At 43.0% G+C, this 25,591-nt stretch overlaps 1 protein-coding gene across 1 annotated transcript in view; it reads right to left on the bottom strand.

Moving 5' to 3' along the window:
• LOC125485760 (protein piccolo-like) overlaps positions 1–25,190 on the bottom strand; it is a 31,865-nt gene extending 6,675 nt beyond the window's left edge. Inside the window, exons 1-2 of the mRNA XM_048610188.1 lie at positions 25,125–25,190; positions 35–1,097 (exon numbers count right to left, since the gene is read on the bottom strand). Coding sequence (XP_048466145.1) covers positions 35–1,067 — 1,033 coding nt within the window. The 5' untranslated portion in view covers positions 1,068–1,097; positions 25,125–25,190. The remainder of the gene's footprint in view (positions 1–34; positions 1,098–25,124) is intronic.
• Positions 25,191–25,591: the final 401 nt, after the last annotated feature.

Genomic DNA, 25,591 nt, shown 5'->3' with positions numbered 1-25,591 from the left:
TGTTGGTCCCGTTTGGGGGATTGCTGAGAAACACTGCTGTCCTTGGAGGCTGTCTGAGGGGGTTGCTTTGCAGTGTGTCCATGTTGCTCGTGTTGCTGAGGTGCTGCAGATATTAAAGTTGAGGCTTGGCTGAACAGAGATGCCCCAAACCCAAAGAGTTTTCCAGTGACAGTCTCTGGAGGAGTTGATGGCTGAAATTGCAGTGGTTGTGCAGAACCTCCTAAGTTGAGGCTGAAACGCCTTGACTGTTCTGGGGGTTTCTGAGCTTTTGGAGTTTCTGGTGGAATCTGTGATGGTACAACTTTAGCAGCTGGTGGTTTCTGAGTCAGCTTTGCTTGTTCTTTCTTTGGGTGACCAGCCTTGGATTCCACTTTTGAAGCAGGCTGTTTGGTCACTTCAGGGGCAGCAGGGCTAATATTCGGGGACTGTGATTTTTCGACTGGCTTCTGAATCTGTACTGATTGTTTCTGCTGGGTCATGTCCTGCTTTTGACTGTTTATCCCAGTATTGGATTTTGTCCCTGGAACCAAATCGTCCTTTTTCTGCAGCTGTTGTCGCTGTGTTCTAATGTCAGAGTCCTCCTGCTTCTTAGTGAGCTGTTGGTCCTGGGTCACTGACTTGGGTTGCTTGGAGTCTTTTTCCTGAACCTGGGGACTCAGAAAGGGTTGCTTGCTTTCTGCTCCTTGTGCAGTGGAACTGACTTGTTGAGGAGGTTTGTTCAGGTCTTGCTGTTTTTGTTGATCCACCAGCTGCTGAGTCAGTTTCACTGGCTGTGGTTTCTGGGCTGCGTGCTGTCTTGGTTGTGCATCCCCAGGCCCATGTGATGGTTGTTTGGCCTTTAGTGGAGGAGAAGCAACCATTGATTGCTGCTTGGTCAGGAGATGCTGCTTTCTGGATCCAGAGCGTGACAATGGCTTGGCCTGTTCAGGTTTTGCAGTGGGTTGCTGAATCGGAGCCTGTTTGGCTGCTTGTGAAGCAGAGAGAGTCACTTCCTGCTGCTTGGGCTGCAGAGGTTGTGGTTTGGAACTGGGCACAGTCGTCATATCTATGCCAAGGGCTCTTTGCATCTGACAATTTAAACAAAGCCATTCTCTGACCTGTAAATAATGTACAGAAAAAGCACAGAATGAGCCAAACACTGTAAATCAGGAAATGGAAGAGAAGGGAGCAACTCAACAAAATGACAGTCATCAGGGAAAAGTCCCTGAGCAAATTGTTGGAGCTGTGTGCTGCAAGTTCTGGTTCTGATGGACTCTATCCTTGGATCTTAAAAGATAGTAGGATAATGGTTGAGTCAGTTCTAACTTTCCCTAATTTCCTAAATTCAGGGAAGGTTCTTTTAGATTGGGAAATAGTGACAGTAACATCCACCCTTATTCAAGAAGGGAGGGAGACAGAAAGCAGGAAACTATGGGCCACTTAGCTTCACACCTGTCATTGGGAAAATGTTCGAAGCTATTAAAATCATCATGTTAGGGCACATCAAAAAGTTCAAGGTAATCAGGCAGAGTCAACGCAGTTTTGTGCAAGGAAAATCATGTTTAATGAATTAACTGTGCTGTGGATAAAGGGAAACCATAATGGGAAACCCTAACCCTTTTTCTGATGAAGGGTCCAGGCCTGAAACGTCAGCCTCTCTGCTCCTATGATGCTGCTTGGCCTGCACCTTGTTGTCTGGGAAATGTTAAAACTGCATTTTGAAAAGTGATTGGGAGCAGACAGGAATATGAATTAATAAGATCAGCCATGATCTTCTTAAATGGCAGAGGAGGCTCGAGGAGCCAAATGGCCTACTCCTGTTCCTGTTTTTGCGTAATTAGATTGAGTCAGATCTGCAAATAGTTAATCAAAGATTTAAATGAGCAGGGATCATAACTTGTTTGTATTAAGATTCACACTGATCACAGCAATTAAGTCAGCTTTATTTCTACATTAACAATTCCTGATCAAAGAAGACTTCAGACCATTCATCTCGATAATAGAAACCTTTGCAATATCCCAATGATCTTAATTTCTTTTTATTCATTCATGGCGCTTGGACATCTCTGGCTAGGCCAGCATTTATTGCCCATCATTAACTGCCCAGAGGGCAGTTGAGAGTGAACCACACTGTTATGGACCTGAAGTCACATGTAGGCCAGACCAGGTAAGGACAGCAGTTTCCATCCCGAAAGGGCATGAGTGAAGCAGATGGGTTTTTCCAATAATCAACAACAGTTTCATGGCCATCATTAGACTTTTAATTTCAGATTTTTAACAGAATCCAATTACACAATGTGCCATGGTGGGATTTGAACTGGGGTCTCCAGAACATTACTGGGGTATCCGGATTAATAGTTTAGGAGTAATCCTACTCGGGCCATTGACTCCCCTTTTTTTCCAAAATGATCCATTCCCAAAATATATCCTTTGTAAGAAAGAGCAATTATAAATGAAAGACCCCTTCAATTTACACTTACTAGATTGGCATGAACCACAGAGGGAGCTCTGATTCCAGAGAAGAAAAACTAGTAAAAACAAGTAGAAGAGTAGAAAGCAAAAACAGAAGACAGATGAAGCAAATGGCAAGCATCAAAAAGGATCAAAAAAGTGAGAATAATATTAAAATAGCTAAATTAATGACACTCTATCTGAATATGTGCAGAATTCCCAAAAAGGTTGATGATTAATGTGCATAATATAAAGAGAAAGGCCCTCCGCTTCTTCCTGTACCGCAGGCCCGACCAGTCCCCCTCCACTGACACCCTCATCCGCTTAGCCGAACTCATCCTCATCCTCAACAACTTCTCTTTCAATTCCTCCTACTTCCTACAGATAAAGGGGGTGGCCATGGGTACCTGCATGGGCCCAAGCTATGCCTGCCTCTTTGTAGGTTACATGGAACAATCCCTCTTCCGTACCTACACTGGCCATAAACCCCACGTCTTCCTCCTTTACATTGATGACTGTATCAGCGCCGCCTTGTGCTCCCACGAGGAGCTCGAACAGTTCATCCACTTCACCAACACCTTCCACCCCAACCTTAAGTTTACCTGGACCATCTCTAATACATCTCTCACCTTCCTGGACCTCTCTATCTCCATCTTGGGCAACCACCTAGAAACCGATATCCATTTCAAGCCCACCGACTCCCACAGCTACCGAGAATACACCTCCTCCCACCCACCTTCCTGCAAAAATGCCATCCCCTATTCCCAATTCCTTCACCTCCGCTGCATCTGCTCCCAGGATGAGGCATTCCACTCCCATACATCTCAGATGTCCTCGTTTTTCAAGGACCGCAACATCCCCACCTCAGTGGTCGAGAACGCTCTCGACCGTATCTCCCGCATTTCCCGCAACTCATCCCTCACACCCCATCCGCGCAATAACAACCAAAAAAGAATCCCCCTCATCCTCACGTACCACCCCACCAACCTCCGGATCCAACGCATCATCCTCCAAAACTTGCGCCATCTGCAATCCGACCCCACCACCAAAGACATTTTTCCCTCCCCACCCTTATCTGCTTTCCGGAGGGACCACTCTCTCCGTAACTCCCTTATCCACTCCACACTCCCCTCCAGCTCCACCACACCCGGCACTTTTCCCTGCAACTGCAGGAAGTGCTACACCTGCCCCCACACCTCCTCCGTCACCCCCATCCCAGGCCCCAAGATTTCCCACATCAAGCAGATGTTCACCTGCACATCTGCTAATGTGGTATACTGCATCCGCTGTTCCCATTGTGGCCTCCTCTACATCGGGGAAACCAAGCGGAGGCTTGGGGACCGCTTTGCAGAACACCTACGCTCGGTTCGCAATAAACAACTGCACCTCCCAGTCGCGAACCATTTCAACTCCCCCTCCCATTCCTCAGACGACATGTCCATCCTGCAGTGCCACAACGATGCCACCCGAAGGTTGCAGGAACAGCAACTCATATTCCGCTTGGGAACCCTGCAGCCCAATGGTATCAACGTGGATTTCACAAGCTTCAAAATCTCCCCTCCCCCACCGCATCCCAAAACCAGCCCAGCTCATCCCTGCCTCCCTAACCTGTTCTTCCTCCCACCTATCCCCTCCTCCCACCTCAAGCTGCACCCCCATATCCTACCTACTAACCTCATCCCACCCCCTTGACCTGTCCGTCCTCCCTGGACTGACCTATTTCCTCCCTAACTCCCCACCTACACTCACCTTTACTGGCTCCATCCCCGCCTCTTTGACCTGTCTGTTTCCTCTCCACCTATCTTCTCCTTTATCCATCTTCTATCCGCCTCCCCTTCTCTCCCTATTTATTTCAGAACCCCCTTCCCCTCCCCCATTTCTGATGAAGGGTCTGTGCCCGAAACGTCAGCCTTCCTGCTCCTATGATGCTGCTTGGGCTGCTGTGTTCATCCAGCTCTACACCTTGTTATCTCAGATTCTCCAGCATCTGCAGTTCCTACTATCTCTAAAGAGAAAGGAGTTGATTTATTTGTTATCACGCATGCATAGCTGCAGAGTAATCGAGATTAGGAACTGAATATTCTAGGAAATTCTACATCTGGAGGTGGGTGGGAGGATTAGTTAAACATGTAAAGAGATGGGATGGAGCACTCCTTTTTTTTTATTCACTCATGGGATATAGGTTTTGTTAGCTGACCCATCCCTAGTTGTCCTTGGATACAACTGAGAGGCTTTTCAGAACATTGTTGAGAGTCAGGAATCACATGTAGGCCAGACCAGATAAGAACGGCAGATTTCCTTCTCTAAAGGACATTAAATGTGTCAGATGGGTTTTTATGACAATAGGTTCGTTGTCATAATTAGACATTTAATTCCAAATTTTTTATTGAATTCAGATTTCATAATTTTCTGTGGTGGGATTTGAACCTCAGACTTGCTGGGTTATGAGCCAACAGACCATTGCCTTCCCTGAAATTAAGGGATAACATCAGCACATAAGTAGCAGAGAAGCTTAGCATTAAAATACAGACTTAGTTTGGGTGGAGTTAAGAAACAGCAAGGGGAAGCAAATATTGATGGGAGTTCTTTACAGGTGGATGCTCAAGAAAATAATTAGGAGAGCAAAGAGGGGGCATGAAAAGATGCTGGCAGGGAAGATTAGAGAGAAAAATATTCTACAAGTTTATCAAAGAGAAGAGACTAACCACGGAAAGGGTAGGGCTGACTGGGGTCCAAAGGGCAATCTGTGCATGAAGCAGCCGGATGTTGGTAAAGTGTGACTTAAGCACTTCAAATCTGTCTTTACTCGGGAGGAGGAGGATGCAGGTACAGAGTTCGAGAAGATGGAATGTGAAATTCTTGAGTGAATTTATATAAGAAGCGAGAAGGTATTGATGCATCAAGGGGTTTTAAAAGTGGACAAATCCCCAGGTCAGGATGAGCTGCATCCCAGGCTTGACCCAATTTTTTAAAACATCATTGGAGAAAATAATGAAGGAGAAAATTAATGTCCATTTAGAGAGGCAAGGTTTGACCAGGGGTAGTCAGCATGCTATGTCAGAGGGAGATAGATCATGCCTCACAAATCTGGTGGAATTTCTCAATGAAGTGACCAAGTGTTTTGATGACGGTAAGGCAGTTGATGTAGTTTTTAAGTATTTCAGCAAAACCTTTGAGAAGGTCCCAAATGTGAAACTGATTAAAAAAAAAAGAGCTCATGGGATTCTGGTAAGTTGGCAGAATGGACCCAAACCAAAAGCAGAAATTGCTGGTGAAACTCAGCAGGTCTGGAAGCATCTGTGGGAAGTAAGCAGAGTTAACATTTTGAGTCCATAACTCTTAATCAGAGCATTGATTTAGTGGTAGTAGACAGCGGGTGGTGGTAGAAGGCTGTTTATGTGACTAGAGGCTCGTGTCAAGTGCATACCACAGGATCAGTGCTGGGTCCCTTACTGTTTGTGATATTCATAAATGATGTAGATGAGAATGTGAAGGGGGATGACATGAAGACTGGCTGGGGAATTGAGAATGAGGAGGAAAGTGTTAGTTTACAAGAGGATATAAATAGGTTGGTCAGATGGGCAGATGGAATTTAATCCTGATCATTGTGAGGTAATACACTTTGGAAGAAGTGACAAGTCAAGGGAGCACTCAATGAATGGCAGGACACTAGGAAACTCAGAGCAACAGGAGGATCTTAGGGTGCTTGTCCATAGATCCCTGAAGGCAATAGGGCAGGTTAATGGGGTAGTTACAAAGGCATATGGGCTACTTGCCTTTGTCAGTTGTGGCATAGATTATATGAGCAGGGAGATCATGTTAGAGCTGTACAGGACTTTGGTTAGGTGGTTTGGAGTACTGTGTGCAGCTCTGGTCACCACACTATAAGAAGGATGTGATAGTACTAGAAGGGGTGCAGAGGAGCTTCACCAGGACGTTGCCTGGGATCGAGCGTTCCAGTGATGACGAGAGACTGGATAAGCTTGGATCATTGGTAGGAAGTACTTGGTAGACAAAACATTCAAGGCTTTGGGCCCAGAGTGGGAAAGTGGTCCTAATGCAGGTAGTAGTGTGTTTATTGGTGGAACAGTCTCAATGAACTGAAGGGCCTTTCCGTACTGTATGATTCTATGATTCTTTGATTCAATCTGTGGAATGATGATGGGCAGACAATAAATCATGAAATTAGGAATGCATGTAACCTGGGCAATATAGTAATAATGGTTGACTTCAATTTACATGTTGACTGGGTTAATGAAGTCTGCACTAATGCTGTAGAGGTTGGATTCCTGGAGTGTGAACAAAATGGTTTCTGGAACATTATATTTAGGAACCAAACAGGCATTAGGCTAACAAAAACAAAGTTGCAGGCAAAGCTCAGCAGGTCTGGCAGCATCTGTGAAGAAAAATCAGAGTTAACGTTTGGGCTTTGGGCTATCTTGGATTTGCAACTGCATAACGAGGAAGGGTCAAATAGTACATTTTGGGAAATAGTCACCATGACATGATAAAATTTTTCATGAAGATCGAATCTGATATAATTTATTTTGAAAAACGAAAGAACTGTGTATGTTGTAAATCAGCATTTTGAAAAACGAAAGAACTGTGTATGTTGTAAATCAGCAACAAAAACAAAGTTGCTGGAAAAGCTCAGCAGGTCTGGCAGCATCAGTGAAGGAAAAAATAGAGTTAAAATTTCAGGTCCGGTGACCCTTCTTCAGAATTTATTTTGAAACTAGGTCTTAAGTTCTGAACAAAGGGAACAATGAACTTGTGAGGAAAATGTTGGTAGATTGGGAAAATTTGATAATGGCTAGAATTTAAAGAAATTCTCCAATATCTGCAACAGAACTACATTCCTTGAAGGCACAAACACCCAAACAGAAAAGTAAATGAACCATGGTTAATGAAAGAACTATATCCAACTCTTTCTTGAAAACATTCAATGTTTTGGCCTCGACCGCTTTGTGTGGCAGGGAATTCCACAGGCTCCCCACTCTCTGGGCGAAGAAATTTCCCCTTGACTCAGTCCTAAATGGCCTATTCCATATCCTTACATTGTGACCTCTGGTTCTGGATTCCCTGGCCTGTGTTTACCTTGTCTAGTTCTGTTAGAATTGTATATGTTTCTATGAAACTCCCCCTTCATTCTTCTGAACTCCAGTGAATAAAGTCTTGACTGACCCAGACTCTCTTTATACATCAGTCCTGTCATCTCAGGAATCAGTCTGGTAAAACTGTGTACCATATGAAAGGGAAAGATTAACAAGGGGAAGTATGTTTCTGTTACAAGTGAGGAAAATGTATTGTGAAGAACAGGGCAATGGCAGAGAAGCTGAACAGTTTCTTCGGTTGTGGAACTGAAGAGCTAAAAGAAATGACTATTAAGAAAGCAATAGTATTTAACCAATTAGTCAGATTGATGGTTGATGAATATCCTGGACCAGATGAGCTTCATCCCAGAGTGCTAAAGGAACTAGCAATAGAGACAGTGGATCATTGATGGTTATCTTTCATAATTCTATGAATTCTAGAAAGCTTCCTGTCTATTGGAAGGTGGCAAATGTAAGGTCACTTTTAATAAAGGGAGGAAGAAGGACAGTGGGGAACTGCAGACTGGTAGCTTAATGTCTAGAGTAGAGAAAATGTCAGAATCTGTTTTCATGAGTGTGATAACAGAACATTTCAAAAAGAATGGTAAAATTGGGCAGAGTCAACATGGATTTTGGAAAGGGAAAATCATGTTTGATAAACTTATTGGAGTTTTTTGAGGCGGTTACTTGAAGTATAAACAAAGGAGAACCAATCAATGTGGTGTGTTTGGATTTTCAGGAGCCTTTTAATACCCTCCCACACAAGATGAGTAAATAAAATTTGTGTGTGTGGGATTGAGGATTCGTTAAATCTCAGAGAGCAAACGGTAGGAATGAATGGATCCTTCACAGGATGGCAGGCTGTTGCTCGTGGGATACCACAAAGATTTGAGTACAGAGTGCAAGATATCTTGTTGTAGTTGTATAAAATGTTGGTGAGATTTCACCTGAAGAATGGTGTGCAATTTTGGTCTCCTTATTGAGGCAAGGATATATTTGATATAGAGGAAGTGCAATGGAGATTCACCATATTAATCCTCAGGTGGCATAGGAAAGATATCTTATGAGGAAAGACTGAGGAAACTCTAGAGTTTCAAAGGATGAGAGGTGATTTCATTGAAAGGTGAGAATACTTACAGCACATGACTGGATAGAAATGGATGGGGTGTCTTCCCTGACTGGTGAGTCTAGAACTAGGAGAAATAATTTCAAGTTAAGTGTCAGACCCTTTAATACTTAGGTGTAGAGGAATTTCTTTTCTCAATGGGGTGGAGAACCTTTTGAATTCTCTACCCACAGGACTGTGGAGGCTCAGTTGTTGTTAACACTGGCAACTACAATGGCATTAAGCCATATGGAAAGTGACATTAAGAGATGATCAGCTGTGATCGAGAATGGCAGGGTAGGTTCAATGGGTTGAATCGTCTAATCCCGTTTCTATGCTCCGATAATGATTTAGTGCATGCTCTAGTGCCATTAGCACGTTTTCAATGAGCAAAACATCACTGTGTTTAGTAAAAGTGGGATCACTTTCACAGCTACTTTGTGGACACAATGAGGGTTTTTAATTTTAAAAAGTCTGTTGCTGTTTAGTTGTACTAATAACTGAACCTTAAGCTGTCTCACAGAAGTCAAGCAATTTCTTTGTCAAGATCTCCCCTCCATTGAATCCAATAATTAGGGTTGTAGATAGGGTTTCAAACCAATTAGCCAGGGGTGGGAGTGGGCAAGGTGGTTCAAATGAAGGGAAATTTAAAAATATTAAAAAGTAAGAGGAGATCAGAGGTGCAGGGTAGTGAAAAGGGGAATGATAATCAAAGTATCACAGCAAGGGATAGAAAATAACCCAGAAAAGTACAATGGAACTTAGCATCAGAGTAAGTAAAAATGGAAAAAGTTACAGCTTACTACATGCAGAAGTTGAATCAAGATAAACAATTGTTGGCACAATTAGTAATAAATGATCATGTTTTCGTAGCAGTAACAGAGATGAGCTCATAGGGTGATCAGGAACGGGATCTCAGTATTCAAAGGTAATTAACGCTCCAGAAGAACAGCCATAAAGGAAGAAATGGGAGGCTTTGGTAATAAGGAATGGTATCAGTGCAGTGGTGAATCATGGTATGGATGTAATATATCATGATGTGGAATTAGTTTCAGTGGACATAAGGCATGACAAGGAAAGAAGTGACAGGTGGGGACAGTCTATAGGTCCCTGAAAAGTTTTCTCACAACAGGACAAAATATAAATTGGGAAATAATTGGGGTGTGTGAGAAAGGCACCACAATTGTCATGGGTGATTTTAATTTGTATATTCACTGGACAAATTGAATGGGCCATGGTAACAGGAAAGACAAATTTGTAGAGTGCTAGAAAAAATGAACTGCAGTTGCTGGAGATCAGAAATAAAGGTAGAAAATGCTGGAGAAACTCAGCAGGTCTTGCAACATCTGTGGAGAGAAAGCAGAGTGAATGTTTCAAGTCATAAACTCTGCTTTCTCTCAACACCTACTGAGTCTCTCCAGCAATTTCTGATATATTTTCAGATTTGTAGAATGCACTAAATTGTTTCTTTGAGTAGTTCATTGCAGAACCTACTTGGGACCAGGGTCTCTTCAATCTAGTAATTTGTAATGAAGGTTAGATAAGAGATCTCATAGTAAATGATCCTCTAGGAATAGTGATCACAACATTGTAGAATTCCAAATTCAGTTTCAAATAAAGTACCTCAATTCTCCAACCAGTGTCTTCAAGTTAAATAATAGCAGTGGTAGATATTTAAGCAGATATTTCATAATGCTCAACAAAAATGATTCCAGTTAAAAAGAAAGATAGGTGAGGATGATGAAGTACCCATGGTTAACAAATATGATCAAGTAGAGTATCCAATCAAAAACTAGGGCATACAGAGTGGCAAAAACGAATGGTAAGTCAGTGTATTGGGGACTTTTTAGGAATCAGTAGCAGATGATTAAAATAAAGGGGAACAAATTGATTTTGAAAGTAAGTTTATAAAAAGTATAAGTATTTTGGGAACAGTAATCATAATTCCATGCGTTTTAAGATAGTTTTGGATAAAGATAAGACTGATCCTCAGGTGAAAGTGCTAAATTGGGGTAAGGTTAAATACAATGATGTTAGGCAGGAACTGGAGAAATAGAATGGGTGTGGCTGTTTGAGGGTAAATCCACATCTGACATGTGGGAGTCCTTTAAAGGCCAATTAATAGAAGTTTAGGACTAGCACATTTGCTTGAAGATGAAAGATAAGGAAGGTAACATTCGGGAACCCTTGATGGAAAAGAGATATTGAAAGTTTAATCAAAAAAAAAGGAAGGATACGTAAGGATTAGGAAATTGAAATCAGACAAGGCCCTTGAGGAATAGAAAGGAAGCAGGAAAAAACTTAAACAGGGAACTAGGAAAGCTAAAGGGGGCTATAAATTGTCCTTGGCATATATTAGGAGCAAGAGGGTAGTTAGGGAAAGGGTAGGTCAATTCAAGGACAAAGAAGGAATTTATGTGCAGAGCCAGAGGAAGTGGTTGGGGTCCTTAATGAGTACTTTGCATCAGTATTCACCAAAGAGAAGGTCATGGATGATAGTAAGATTAGGGAGCAGTATGATAATATTCTGGGACAAGTCGACATTAAGGTGGAGGAGTTAGGTGTCTTGAGAAACATTAAGGTAGAAAAGTCCCTAGGGTCTGATGGGATCTAACACAGGATACAGAAAGAGGCACAAGAGGAGACTGTTTGGGGCCTTGACTGAGACCTTTGTATTCTCTTTTGCCGCAATTAAAGTCCCAGAAGACTGCAGAATTGACAACGTTGCTTCTTTCTTTGAGAAGGATAAGAGGGATAATCAGGAAGTTATAGGCCAGTGAGCCAGGAAAGTATTGGAGAAGATTCTTAAAGACAGTATTTGGAAAAGAATGGACTTATTAGGGGTAGTCAGCATGGCTTTGTGCGGACAAAGGAAGTGACAAAGATGACGAAGGGAGGGCACTGGATGTTGTCTGCATAGACTTAGCTAAAGCATAGCAACATGGTAGGCTAGTCCAGATGACATGGGATCCATGACAAATCAGAATCCCTGCAGTGTGGAAACAGGCCCTTGAGCCCAAAAAGTCCACACCAACCCTCAGACATCCCACCCAGACCCATCCCCTATAACCCACCTAAGACACACATCCCTGAAAACTATGGGCAATTTAGCATGGCCAAGCCACCTAACCTGCACCTCTTTGGACTGTGCAGCACCTGGAGGAAACCCATGCAGACACAGAGAACGTGCAAACTCCACACAGACAGTTGCCCGAGACTGGAATCAAACCCAGGTTCCTGGCGCTGTGAGGCAGCAGTGCTAACCACTGAGCCACCGAGCTGCCCCGGTAAGTTGGTAAGATGGATACAAAATTAACTTGGTCAAAGAAGGTAGAGGTAATTTGTGGAGGGGTGTTTCTCTGACTGGAGGTCTGTGAGCCAGCGGTGTTCCACAATGATCAGTGTTGTTTGTTTTATATAAATGATTTGGTTCAAAATGTAGGTGGTCTGTTCAGTCAGTTTGCAGATGACTCAAAAACTGTTGGAGCTGTGAATAGTGAGGAAGGTTGCCAAAGGATACAGCAGGATATAGATCAGTTGAAAAGTTGGATGGAGGATTTGGCAGATGGACTTTAATCTGGACAAGTGTGATGCAGTGCATTTTGGGAAATCAAATGTAAGTGGAAAGTATACAGTAAATGGCTGGATCCTAAGCAGCATTGATATATAGAGGGATCTTGGAGGGCAAGTCCATAGCTTGCTGCAAGTTGTAACACAAGTGGGTGAGATGGTAAAGAAGGAACTGAGGGATCAACAATAGGGAGCAGGGAAATAGCTGATAACTTAAACCAACATATTGCATCAATTTTCAAGGTGGAGGACACTGCAAACATCCCAAAGGCAATAGATAAACAAAATGTTACTGGGAGGAAAGTTCTTGTAAAGGTCTTTATTATGAGAAGCAAAATATTTGACAAACTCATGGGACTAAAGGCTAACAAGTCACTGGGACCTGATGACCCACATCCAGGAAGTGGCTGAAGAGGCAGATTGGTCAGAATACTTCAGAACTCACTGGATACTTGAGGATTCCAGTGTTTTGAAGCATCACTAATATGATACACTTTTTCAGAAACAGCGGGAGACGAGAATCAGATTTAAATGATTTGCAAAAGTAGTAAGAAAGATGTGAGAAAATACTTATTCCCTTAGGAGTCGGGGTATGGGTGGTACTGCTTGGAAGCAGACTCAGTTGCAGCATTTATATGGCTACTGGTGATGATTTAAACAGAAACAATGTGCAACAGTTACAGAGAAAAGGCAGGAGAACAACACAACATCATGTTGCTTGTTTGGAAAGCTAATGCAGACATGATGGGCTGAATGACCTTCTTCTGTACCATTAACAGTTCTGTGATTTTCTGTTCTGAGTAATCCAGCACATTCCAGACTTGTGCTTTGTTGCTGGTGGACAGCCTTTGGGAATTGTGTCACTTGCAGGATGAGAAATTGGAGTTTTGACAAATTTTAACTGACTGAACAAGTTCAGCAAATCTAAAATATACTGAGGGAGCGCTGCACTGTCGGAGGGTCAGTGCTCAGGGAGAGCTATGTTCAGTATTGACTGTCCAATAATGAGTGCTCCATTATTGGAAGAGATTCTAAACCACATCCATCTGTTCTTTTAGACTGATATAAGGATTCCCCACCACTATTCTGAAGAAAAGTATGGAAGTTCCCCATCAGTGTTCTGACCAATATTTATCCCATGGCCTTGTATCACTGCCTTTCTCATGAGGAAATTCCTGGCCTGTGCTACACCTGACGACACCTCCTCTCACCCACCTTCCTGCATGAATGCAATCCCCTACTCCCAATTCCTCTGCCTCCGCTGCATCTGCTCCCAAGATAGGGAGTTCCACTCCCAGACATCCCAGATGTCCTCATATTTCAAGGACTGCAACTTCCCCTCCACAGTGGTTGAAAACACCCTGGACCTTATCTCTTGCTTTTCCTGCACCTCAGCCCTCACACTCCCTCCCCGAAATAAAAACAAAGACAGAATTCCCCCTGTCCTCATGTATGACCCCATTAACCTCCGGATTCAACGCATCATTCTCCGCCACTTCCGCCACCTACAATCTGACCCCATTACCAAGGATATACTTCCCTCCCCACCCTCACCTGCCTTCCGGAGGGACTGCTCTCTCCGCGACTCCCTCGTCCGCTCCACACTCCCCACTAGCCCCACCACCCCCGGCACTTTTCCTGCAACCGCAGGAAGTGCTACACCTGCCCCTACACCTCCCCCATCATGTTCATCACAGGCCCCAAGAAAACCTTCCACATTGAACAGATGTTCACCTGCATATCTGCTGACGTGGTCTATTGTATCCGCTGTTCCCGATGTGGCCTCCTCTACATTTGGGAAACCAAGCAGAGGCTGAGAAACCGTTTTGTAGAGCACCTGCGCTCGGTTCACGACAAACAACTACACCTCCCAGTCACGGACCACTTCAACTCCCCCTCCCACTCCCTGGACGACATGTCCATCCTGGGCCTCCTCCAGTGTCACAACGATGCCACCTGGAAACTGGAGGAGCCGCACCTCATATTCCGCCTTGGAAGCCTACAACCCAATGGTCTCAATGTGGACTTTACTAGCTTCAAAATCTCCCCACCCCTGGCCACATCCCAAGACCAGCCCCCTCTCATCCCTGCATCATTGACCTATCCGTCTTCTCTCCCACCTATCCGCTCCTCCCTCCTCACTGACTAATACCCACCACTACCTACCTATACACAGCTTTACTAGCTTCTTCCCCGCCTCCTTGATCTGTCCGTCTTCTCACCCAGCTATCTGCTCCACTATCTACCTGCTATCATTGCACCCCCCCTTTATTTATTTCAGAGCCCTCTTCCCCTCCCCAATTTCTGAAGCAGGATCCTGACCCGAAACTTTCCTGCTCCTCTGATGCTGCCTGGCCTGCTGTGTTCCTCCAGCTCCACAACTGTGTTATCTCTGACTCCAGGATCGGCAGTTCTTACTATATCTCTCCAGCTGCTGTCTTGATTGACTTTTGGGGAATTATTCACAAATTTACAAAATGTCAGTCTAACACTGCAGTACAACGTCAGTGCACTTTGTCACTGCACATTCCTTCACAGTTTCCTTGTGAAATAAACAAAAACTTATTTGTTTTGAAAGTCAGAATTGGCCTTTTGTCAATTTTGATTATTTTGTGGGCGAAAGGGAAATCATGTCAATAGCATAATAATTGTGTAAATAGAACTATCAATCCCATTGCAGTCGCATACGTTTAGCAGTGGGAAAGACATCCTCGTGCTGGTTGTGATGAAAATAGGTCAGGTTACTTTGATCCTGTATTACATTTCACCAGCATTTCTCTTCACAATTCACTGAAATATCTGCGGCAGTTCTTGGTCTGTTCATCTTTCTCACTGTCATTCTAGAGTGAAATCTGACCCTGATGCTTAGAGATTTTCAAAAGGCATCAAATAGCCCATAATAGTTTTCACAATGCTGTTCAGAATTATAATTCCAGTGAAAATTGCTAGAATTTTCTTTGCTAACTATTGACATAGATCGAATTACACACAATTATTTTTAACCTAAAAACTGTACATAGTTCACATGATAAATTGTGTCAAAACAGCAAAGGTGAGTAATGAATTAATTATATTAATAAGTTTACATATATTCAAACAAATGGAGGTAAGGTGATGGCCTAGTGGTATTATTGCTGGACTGTTAATCTAGAGACCCAGATAACAGTCTGGGGACCACGGTTCAAATCCTGCCACGGCAGATGGTGGAATTTGAATTCAATAAATATCTGGAATTAAGAATCTAATGATGACCATGAATCCATTGTTGATTTTTGGAAAAACCCATCTGGTTCACTATGTCCTTCAGGGAAGGAAACTGCCATCCTTACCTGGTCTGGCCTACATGTGACTCCAGACCCACAGCAATATGGTTGACTTTCAACTGCCCTCTGAGCAATTAGGGATGGGCAATAAATGCTGCCTAGCCAGCAACACCCTCATCCCGGGCATGAATAAAGAAAAAAAAATCTCTAATTAATTTTTAAGTCATGCTCTACAAAAGCAACCAGCAAATGAATTGTAAAATGGGAAAATGTGAAGTTGTTCATTTTGGGAGGGAGAACAAATGAACAGGGTGTTCTTCAAACAGAGAAAAACTGCAGAAAGCTGCAAAACAAAAAAATTGTTTTGGGTGACTTGTGCACGAAACACAGAAAGCCAGCACGCAGGTGCAGCAGGTAATCAGGAAGGCCAATGCAATGTTGGCCTTTATTTCAAAGGAGTTGGAGTATGTGTCATTTACTTGTCATATGAATAGCGGTTGAGGACTCTAGTTCTGTACATGATGAAATTTGGAAGGATGATGGGGGAATCTCATTGAAACGTACTGAATAATGATAGGCATGTATAGACTAGATGTGGAGAAGGTCTTTCCACTAGTACAAGAAACTAAGAACCGAGGGCACAGCCTCAGAATGAAGGGACTACTCCTTAGCACTGAGATGAGGAGGAATTTGTTCAGCCAGAAGATGGTAAGCTAGAGGGCTGTGGAGGCCAAGTCACTGAATGTATTTAAGACTGAGATACATAGGTTCTTGATTAGTAAGGGGATCAAAAGTTACAGGGAAATTATTCTCCTGTGCTGATCCTTATCAAAGGCCTTTTGGAAATACATGTAGATCACATCCACTAGTTCTCCTATATCTAGCTTGCTCATTACCTCCTAAAACAATACTAACAGTTTTCAGGTATGACCTCTACTTGATAAAGCCTTACTGACTCCATCTTATTTAACAATGCACTTCCAAGTACTCTGTAATCTCATCCTTAATAAAGGACTCTAAAATCTTACCAACAACTGAGGCCAGGCTAACTGGCCTACAGTTTCCTGTCTTCTGCCTCCCGCTCTTCTTAAACAGGGGTGTTACATCAGCAATTTTCCAGTCCTCTGGGAGCCTCCCTGACTCCAGTGATTCCTGAAAGATTACCACCAATGCCTCTGTAATCTTCTCAGCTTTCTCCTTCAGAACTTTGGTGTATACTCATAGTCATAGAGTAATACAACACGGAAACAGGTCCTTTGGCCCAAACTGGTCCATGCTGACCATGGTACCCATTCAGCTTGTTCCAATTGCCTGCCTTGGTCCATATCCCTCTGAACCCTTCCCATCCATCTACCTATCCAAATGTTTTTTTTAAATGTTGCTAATGTACCTGCCTCAACCACTTTCTCTGGCAGCCCATTCCATATACGCACCACCCTCTGCATAAAGAGATTGCCCCTCAGGTCCTTCTTAAATCTTCCCCCCTCACCTGAAACCTAGTTTTTAATTCTCCACCCCTGGGAAAAAGACCATATGCATTCATCCTATCTATACCCATAACGATTTTAGACACATCAATAAGATCATCCCTCATTCTCCTATGCTCCAAGGAATAAAGTCCTATCCTGACCAACCTCTCCCAATAACTCAGACCAACTCGTCCTGGCAACATCCTCGTAAATCTTCTTTGCACACTTTCTAGTTTAACTATGTCTTCCCTGTTACAGGGTGACCAAAACTGTACACAATACTCCAAGTGCAGCCCCACCATTGACTTATACAAAGTCGTTAACATAAAGTCCCAACTCCTTTACTCAATGCCTTGACCGATGAAAGCCAGCATGCTAAATGCCTTCTTCACCACACTGTCCATCTGTGATGCCACTTTCAACAAATTATGTACTTGTACTCCTCGGTCCCTCTGTTCCACAACACTCCTTAGGACCTGACAATTTACTGTATAAGTCTTACCTTGGTTTGACTTTCCAAAGTGCAATACCTCATACTTATCTGTGTTGAACTACATTTGCTAATCCTCAGCTCCCTTCCCCATCTGATCAAGGTCCCTCAGTAATTTTTGATAACCTTCTTTGCTTTCAACGATACCTCCTAATTTTGTATCATCCGCAAACTTACTAAACATGCTTTGTACATTCACATCCAGATCATTTATGTAAGTAACAAAGGTCCCAGCACCAACTCCTGTAGCACGCCACTAGTCATAGGCGTCTAGTCTGAGAAACAACCTTTAACCATCACCCTCTGCTTCCTACCATCGAGCCAGTTTTGAATCCAATTAGCTAGGCCTCCCTGGATCACAAGTGCCCTAACTTTCATGACTAGCCTGCCATGTGGGACCTTGTCAAAGGCCTTACTAAAGTCCATATAGGCAACATCCACTGCCCTACCCTCATCTATCCTCTCGGTTATCTCTTCAAAAAACTCAAAGATTTGCCAGACATAAGTTCCCGTGCACAAATCCATGCTGACTATCCAAATGTTGGTTGATCCTGTCCCTCAGTTTCCTCTCCAATAACTTGGCCTGTCTTTGCTATTTTTCTTAAACAATGGAACAAAATAACCATCCTCAAGTCTTCTGGAACTCTACCAGTGGCTAAAGATGAAGCAAAAATCTCTGCAAGGGCCTCTGCAATTTCTTCCCTAGCCTCCCACAACATCCAAGGATGGACTTGACCAGGCCCAGGAGATTTATCCACCTTAATGCCAGCTAAGTCCGCAAAAACCTCTTCTCTGTTAATGTGTGTGCAGTCCAAAACATACCCACTTGTTTCCACTACTTCCTTAGCACCCATGATTCTCTCCTCAGTAAACACTGAGAAGAAATATTCATTAAAAATCTCCCCCACACATGGCCCCACACACAGAAGGCCATGCTGATCTTTCAGGAGACATATTCTCTCCCTAGCCACCCTTTTACTTTTAATATAGCTACAGAATCTCTTGGGATTATCTTTAACTTTATCTGCCAGATCCAACTCATACCCACTTTTTGCTCTTCTGATTTCCATCTTGAGTGTGCTCCTACACATTTTATAGTCATTCAGGGATTCATTTGAGCCCAATAGCCTAAACTCAATGTATGTCTTCTTCTTTTTCCTGACCAGAGACTCAATATCCCTCGTCAGCCAGGGATCACCAAACCTGCCAGCTTTTCCCCTCACCCTAACAGGGGCATACTGTCCCTGGATTCTTGATATCACACCTTTAAAAGCCACCCATTTGCTCGTCATTCCCTTTCCTTCAAATAGACTCACCCAATTGATCTCTGCTAGACCCTGCCTAATGGCCCCAAAATTGGCCCTGATCCAGTTTAGCACCTTAACCTGTGGACCTGTCCTATCTTCATCCATAACTATGTTAAAACTAAGAGAGTTATGGTCACTGGACCCAAAGTGCTCTCTGACTGACACTTCTGTCACTTGCCTGGCCTTGTTTACTAACAGGAGGTCCAGTGTTGCACCCTCCCAAGTAAGGCCCTCCACATATTGATTTAGGAAACTTTTTTTTTGACAAATTCTACCCCGCCCAGGCCTTTTACACTCTGGGTGGCCCAGTGAATACTCCAACCAATACTACTCTATTATTCCTACAGGTATCTGCAATCTCCCTACACATCTGTTTCTCTAGTACCCACTGTCTATTTGGGGGTCTATAATACAGACCCAACAGTGTGACCATCCCCTTCCTGTTTCTAATTTCTAACCATATGACCTCATTTGAGACTTCTTAAGAATATCGTCTCTAAGCACTGTTGTTATGTCCTCCCTTATCATAAAGGCAACGCCCCCTCCTCCCTTACTTGTACTTCTGTCACGCCTGTAGCTTCTGTATCCAGGAACAGTGAGCTGCCAGTCCTGCCCTTCTCTCAGCCATGTTTCCATTATGGCTGTAATATCTCATTCCCCAGAGACAACACATGCTCTGAGCTCATCTGCCTTACCAGTCAGGCCTCGTGTGTTGAAATAAATGCACTTTAAACCAGAAGCCTTTTCCCTCCCTTCACTGTGTCCCTGGCTTTCCTGAATAGTAAACTTGCTCTCGATGGCTAATGTATATTCCCCTGACTTCTTGATGGCCCCTCTCTTATTCAGAGTCCCACCCTCCTGCCAAACTAGTTTAAACCCTCCCGGCTGACACTAGCAAATCTCCCCATGAGGATATTGGAATTCTTCTGGTTTAAGTGCAACCTGTCCCTCTTGTACTGGTCACTTCTACCCCAGAAGAGATCTCAATAATCTAAGAACTGAAAGCCTTGCCCCCTACACCAGCTCCTCAGCCACACATTCATCTGGCCTATCTTTCTATTTCTATCCTCACTGATATTCCATCAGGTCCAGGTGATTTATCCACCTTCAGACCTTTCAGCTTCCTGAGCACCTTCTCCTTAGTGATGACCACTACACTCACCTCTGCCCCCTGAATCTCTTGGCGTTCTGATATGCATTAAGACTGAGATGAGGAGGAATTTCTTTTCTCAGAGGGTTGAATGTCATTGGAACTCTATATCACAGAGAGTTTTGGGGGCAGAGTCCTTGTGTATATTGAAGATTAAGATAGGTAGATTCTTGATCAGTCGGGGAATCAAGTGGGAAAAGGGCAGGAAAGTATACTGAAGAGTGTCAGATCAGCTATGACCCTATTGAATGGTGGAGCAGGCTCAAGGGGCTGAACAGCCTACTCCTATTGCTATTTCTTATGGTCTTATGACCTTATAATTAGGGGCACTTAAGCAGCTATTAGATAGGCATATGGATGATAGTATAAGGTAGGGGTTGAGGCGAGATAGACCTTAGGTTTAGGGTAAAAGTTCGGCACAACATTGTGGGCCGAAGGGCCTGTACTGTGCTGTACAATTCTATGTTTCTATGTTTCTATGTTCTAATAAGGAAATTGGTGATATTGAGAAATCTATTCCACATTTGGAATACTGCATACAGTTCTGGTCGCCACATTACCTAAAGGATGTGGATGCTTTGGAGATGGTGCAGAGGAGGTTCACCAGGATGTTGCCTGATATGGAGGGCGCTAGCTATGAAGAGAGGTTGAGTAGATTAAGATTATTTACATTAGAAAGACGGAGGTTGAGGAGGGGACCTGATTGAGGTCTACAAAATCATGACAGGTATAGACAGGGTGGATAGCAAGAAGCTTTTTCCCAGAGTGGGGGACTCAGTTACTAGGGGTCACGATTTCAAGGTGAGAGGGGAAAAGTTTAAGGGAGCTATGCGTGGAAAGTTCTTTACGCAGAGGGTGCTGGGTGCCTGGAACGTGTTGCCAGCGGAAGTGGTAGAGGCGGGCACGATAGCGTCATTTATGATGTATCTAGACAGATACATGAATGGGCAGGGAGCAGAGGGATACAGATCCTTGGAAAATTGGCAATAGGTTTAGATAGAGGATCAATGCAGGCTTGGAGGGCCGAAGGGCCTGTTCCTGCGCTGTAATTTTCTTTGTTCTTTGTTTATTCAGGTTTGGACACACTTTGGTTCCTGCAGAGTTCTATAAAAATGTTGATGTTGCAGATCATGAACTGGCAGTCTACCCTTTCAGTCACATAAGATCTCCCTCATTTTTTGGTCTTCCTTGTCAAATATTATTCCACAATCATAAGCTTATAAGCAGATATATGCCTTCCAAATATCCAATCCTCTCATTGTTCAGCTCATTGGGGATAAATTGTAATATTCTCCCTTCCCCCTCTGAAGAAGTGAGCTGCTTTGTTCAGTCCCTTTCATTATTACATTGCTGTACAAAAGTGGATCTCAAACTGCTGTGCTACCAATAAACAACTGCAATGCATAGAATTGGTGATAATACCCTGCCCGAACAGAGGATCGGGTAACCAGCAGAAAGCAGAGATAAATGAAACATTCTCAGGTTGGTAGGCTATGACGAACAGGGTACTGCAAGGATCAGTGTCTGGGCTCAGCTTTTCACAATCAATATCAATGATTTGGATGTGGAGTTCAGTTGTAATATTTCCAACACTACAATATATAAAACTTGGTCAGAATATGAGTTGTGAGGAGGACAGAAAGAGGCTTCAAGGGGATTTAGACAGGCTGAGTGGGTGGGCATGAGTGTGGCAAATGAATACAATGTAGATAAATGCGAGATCATTCACTTTTACTTCTGATATGAGCACTTCATGTCTACATTTGATTTTACAAAGTGATCCGATTCCACTTTCCAATGCCTATGTGTCTTTGGTAAACACAATATTATAGAAAACATACAGATTTGCAAATTTTGGTTTAAAATTAAATTCTTGGATTGAGTGTTGATAAAAGGCATCAGTAAAAAAAATTGTTACAGAAATAAAAACCATCTGGATGAAAAAAACATGACGACAAAGTTACAAATTATGTGATTATCACCAAGTGATGATCAATGACTGCGATTGTGTTTTTACAGCCATGAGCGGCCTCTTTGTGCTCCAAAATTCTATTTCACCATTGCTAACATTGTCAGATGTTGGGGCAAATGAGTTTGTGAGAGAAGCAATGATATTGCTTAGGTATGACTATTATCAAATGTCGCTGGAACTATTACTACAACACAGACACTTGGGTATCAACCTGCAGGGTGTGAATAGGTGTAATTTTGCAGATTATTGTGATGTTATACTGTACAGGACCAATTCAGGGAACAACAATATTGAAGGAAATGCAAAGACTGAATTATTTACCAGATGCATTCAGAATAACACTTACTACAGAAAATGCAAATTAATACATCATAGTTATCAAATATTGCAGCACCCTGAAACAGTGGAACACAGTTCGATTCCCTGGCCACCACACTGCTTTCAACCTCAGTTGTTTGAGAAATAAGATGCACACACTAACAGCAGATGGAAGAAAACTAGAGGCCAATTCTACAGTTTACTGAAGGCTGGTAATGAAGTCTTCACCACAATCTCTCACTTTAGAAGTGATTAACATCTTGGTATAGTAACTGAGGAAAAGTCTGAGGCTTGCAAAAATCCAAAAACTGAAAGCTTTACTTTCTTGGTCAGCAATTACAATATTAAATAAAGGGATCCATAAAACATAAACAGAGGTGATACAAATTGTCTGTGATGTGTAGTTTTCAGCAGCAGTAACTGGACTTAACATATTAACACCAGTGAGTGTCAATGATCATTTGGCAATACTCAATGTACATACAGAAAGGTGAAGATGCAAAAGAAATGATACAGTTAAATAAAGCTCCAAAGAGTTTAATGTATCTGATTAAGAGATTGAGGATTATTTTAATTAATGAAGAAACAATATCATTGGGAATTACAAGAAGGCCCTTGTAAAATATCAGAACACATACTACAGCTATAAAGTACAGAAGGAATTAACTATATCAAACTGCAAGGAAAGCATTACTATTAGCCATTGAGTTTTGCATTGCTCCAAGCTATTCAAAGAGGGATTGAATCAATGAACAAAAACAGAAGTTGCTGGAAAAGCTCAGCAAGCCTAGCAGCATCTGTGAAGAAAAATCTAAGTTAATGTTTCAGGTCTGGTGATCCTTCCTCAGAACTCAATTGGATTAATTTCTGGTTTAAAAATGGTTTTAAAAGTGCCCATTGTAAGTAACTAAATGTAGCGACAGTATTTTATTCCTGGTCCATTATAATAAGAGTCATAGAATCATACAGTATAGAAACAAGTCCTTCAACTCAACATGTCTATGCCAATCAAGAAACACAAAAATACACTAAAGTTCATTTACCTGCACTTGGTCGATAACCAACTATTCTTTTCCATTTTAAATAATCATCCAGATGCTTCTTAAATGTTGTGAAAGCGCCTGCATCCACCACTATCTCAGGCAGCATATTCTGTATTTCTACCACCCTCTGGGTAAAAAATATTTTCCTTATATCTCATCTAAACCACTTGCTCCTCAACTTAAACTTACGCCTTTTGGTCTTAGATATGTCTGCCATATGGAAGAGATTCTCATGACATACTCTGTCTATGCCTCTCGTAATTTTGTATTCCTCAACTGGATCTCCCCTCAGCCTCCTCTATTTCAAGAAAAACAAACTCAGCCTATCCAGTCTCTCCTCATAACTGAGGCTTTTCACCCCACCAATGTTCCAAAATATTTGTTTTCAAGTGACACTACAGGTAGTTGTGTACATTGAATACTTGAATAATATTGAATAATAACAATGGTATTGAAGCCAGTACGTAAAAGTTGTTGCTATATCTACTTATCAATCGCAAAATCTTAAATAGGCCTCATAACAAAGAAAAAGACAAGGCATGGGGTGCAACACTAAAATACAGGACAGAACGGGCTCTTGTAAATGGTGCCTGGGGGACATGGAAAGGGTACAACTGTTGATGTCAGCGGTGAGTGAAGATTAGTTTAGCACTAGCTAAACTTACAGTCCTAGCTGTATGCTTGCAGCCACAGCCTGTGATAAACCATGCATATCAACAGCCTGGCAAATGATGCTACTGATAGGACCATTATGAGGCTCCCTGGTGCCTCTCAAAGTCAATGAATAGCAGGACAGCTTCAGCTCATGCTCCAGGGGTTGTCACTGGTCTCATTGGACTATAGTAAAAACACTTAAATCAACCTCCACTAACTGGGCAAGGACTGAGTAATCAGTTAGGGTTCATGTTCCTGATTAGTATTGAATACCTCCTGTTGAAAAGTGAGACTGCGGTTGTTAGCTGTACACAGGATCAGATTAAACTCAAGACATTATAGTCCGGCAGAATTTACAATCAAAGATTAAATATAAATAATGTCTGCTTCAGGGAGGCATCGAGGAGCATCTGAGTAGCCACCAAGATATTCAGAAAAGGAGGGGCAGAATGAGACCATTCATCCATTGGCCCTACTCCACCATTCAATATGATCACAGCTGGTCTTCCATTGAACCCCTACCATGTGGAAACAGGCCATTCAGCCCAATGAGTCCACACCCACCCTCCAAAGGGCATCCCACCCAGACCCTTCCCCATTCCCCTATCCTATCCCTGTAACACTGCATTTCCCATGGTTCCCATGGCTAACACACTGGACCTACACATCCCTGAACACTGTGGGTAATTTAGCACTGCCAATCTACCTAACATGCAGATCTTTGGGCTGTGGGAGGAAACCGGAACACCTAGCAGAAATCTGCACAGACACAGGGAGAACACACAAAGTCAACACAGTCACCAGAGGGTGGGATTGAACCTGAGTCCCTAGTGCTGTGAGGCAGCGGTGCTAACCACTGAGCCAGCGTGCAGCTCTGGTCTTGGATTTCAAATCCACTTTCCGGCTCACTCCCATATCTCTCCATTCCCTGAGCAATCAAAGATCTGTGCCAGATTTTGCAGAATATCTTGTACTCTTTAGATCTCTGCAGTCAGAGCTGGGAATAGGGATTGCACATAGTTGAGTCAATGACATATTTCCCTGTACAGACCTGAGCAGGGAATGTTGTTCCCTGGATTCCACATACACCACAGTGTTAGCCATCTCGATGGACCTGTTACATAGGGTCTGACAATCTATGACATTCAAAACCTGCGCAGAAAATCTACAATCTCACGAAATGTTCTCAGATTATCCAACCATGCATTCTGTCAGAGTCTACATTGGAATTAAATCTGTCCAAGTGTAAAAACATGCTACCTTACGCAGTGTGGGGTTCGATACCGTCCAGCCTGAGCCAACAGTGGGGTGGAATACCGCAATGAATCTTTCCCTCACTTGGCTGAAGACACAATGCAGTGGGTTTGAAATGTAAATAGGAGATTTACAACTGAATCACAATCAGTCACTACTGGTCAATAAAACCGAGTCACATGACTAAATTTTTAAAATGGCAATGACGGCCAGGAGATGGAAATCAGATTGTGCTGGGATTTGAACGGGATCACGTTATTTTGCAGAACCCCTTGCTGCCTGATACAAACAGAGGGGTTTGGTCCTGGTGCCTCAGGCCAGGTCAAGTGGACTGCCTCATGGGTCACAAAGCGCCAGAAAGATGGTCCACATGGGGAGCAGTGTCCCACTCTGTCCTCTGTCCCCTGTCCGTTCCCGGTGCTCCCGGGCCCGAGCTGCGTTCTCAGGAGGAGCCGCACGGTGGGGCAGTGGTT

This window comes from Rhincodon typus, chromosome 22 (genome assembly GCF_021869965.1).
Source record: "Rhincodon typus isolate 14 chromosome 22, sRhiTyp1.1, whole genome shotgun sequence".
In the NCBI taxonomy this organism is placed as follows: domain Eukaryota; kingdom Metazoa; phylum Chordata; class Chondrichthyes; order Orectolobiformes; family Rhincodontidae; genus Rhincodon; species Rhincodon typus.
Note: the sequence above shows the minus strand (reverse complement) of the source record. Positions and strands in the feature narration are given on the sequence as shown.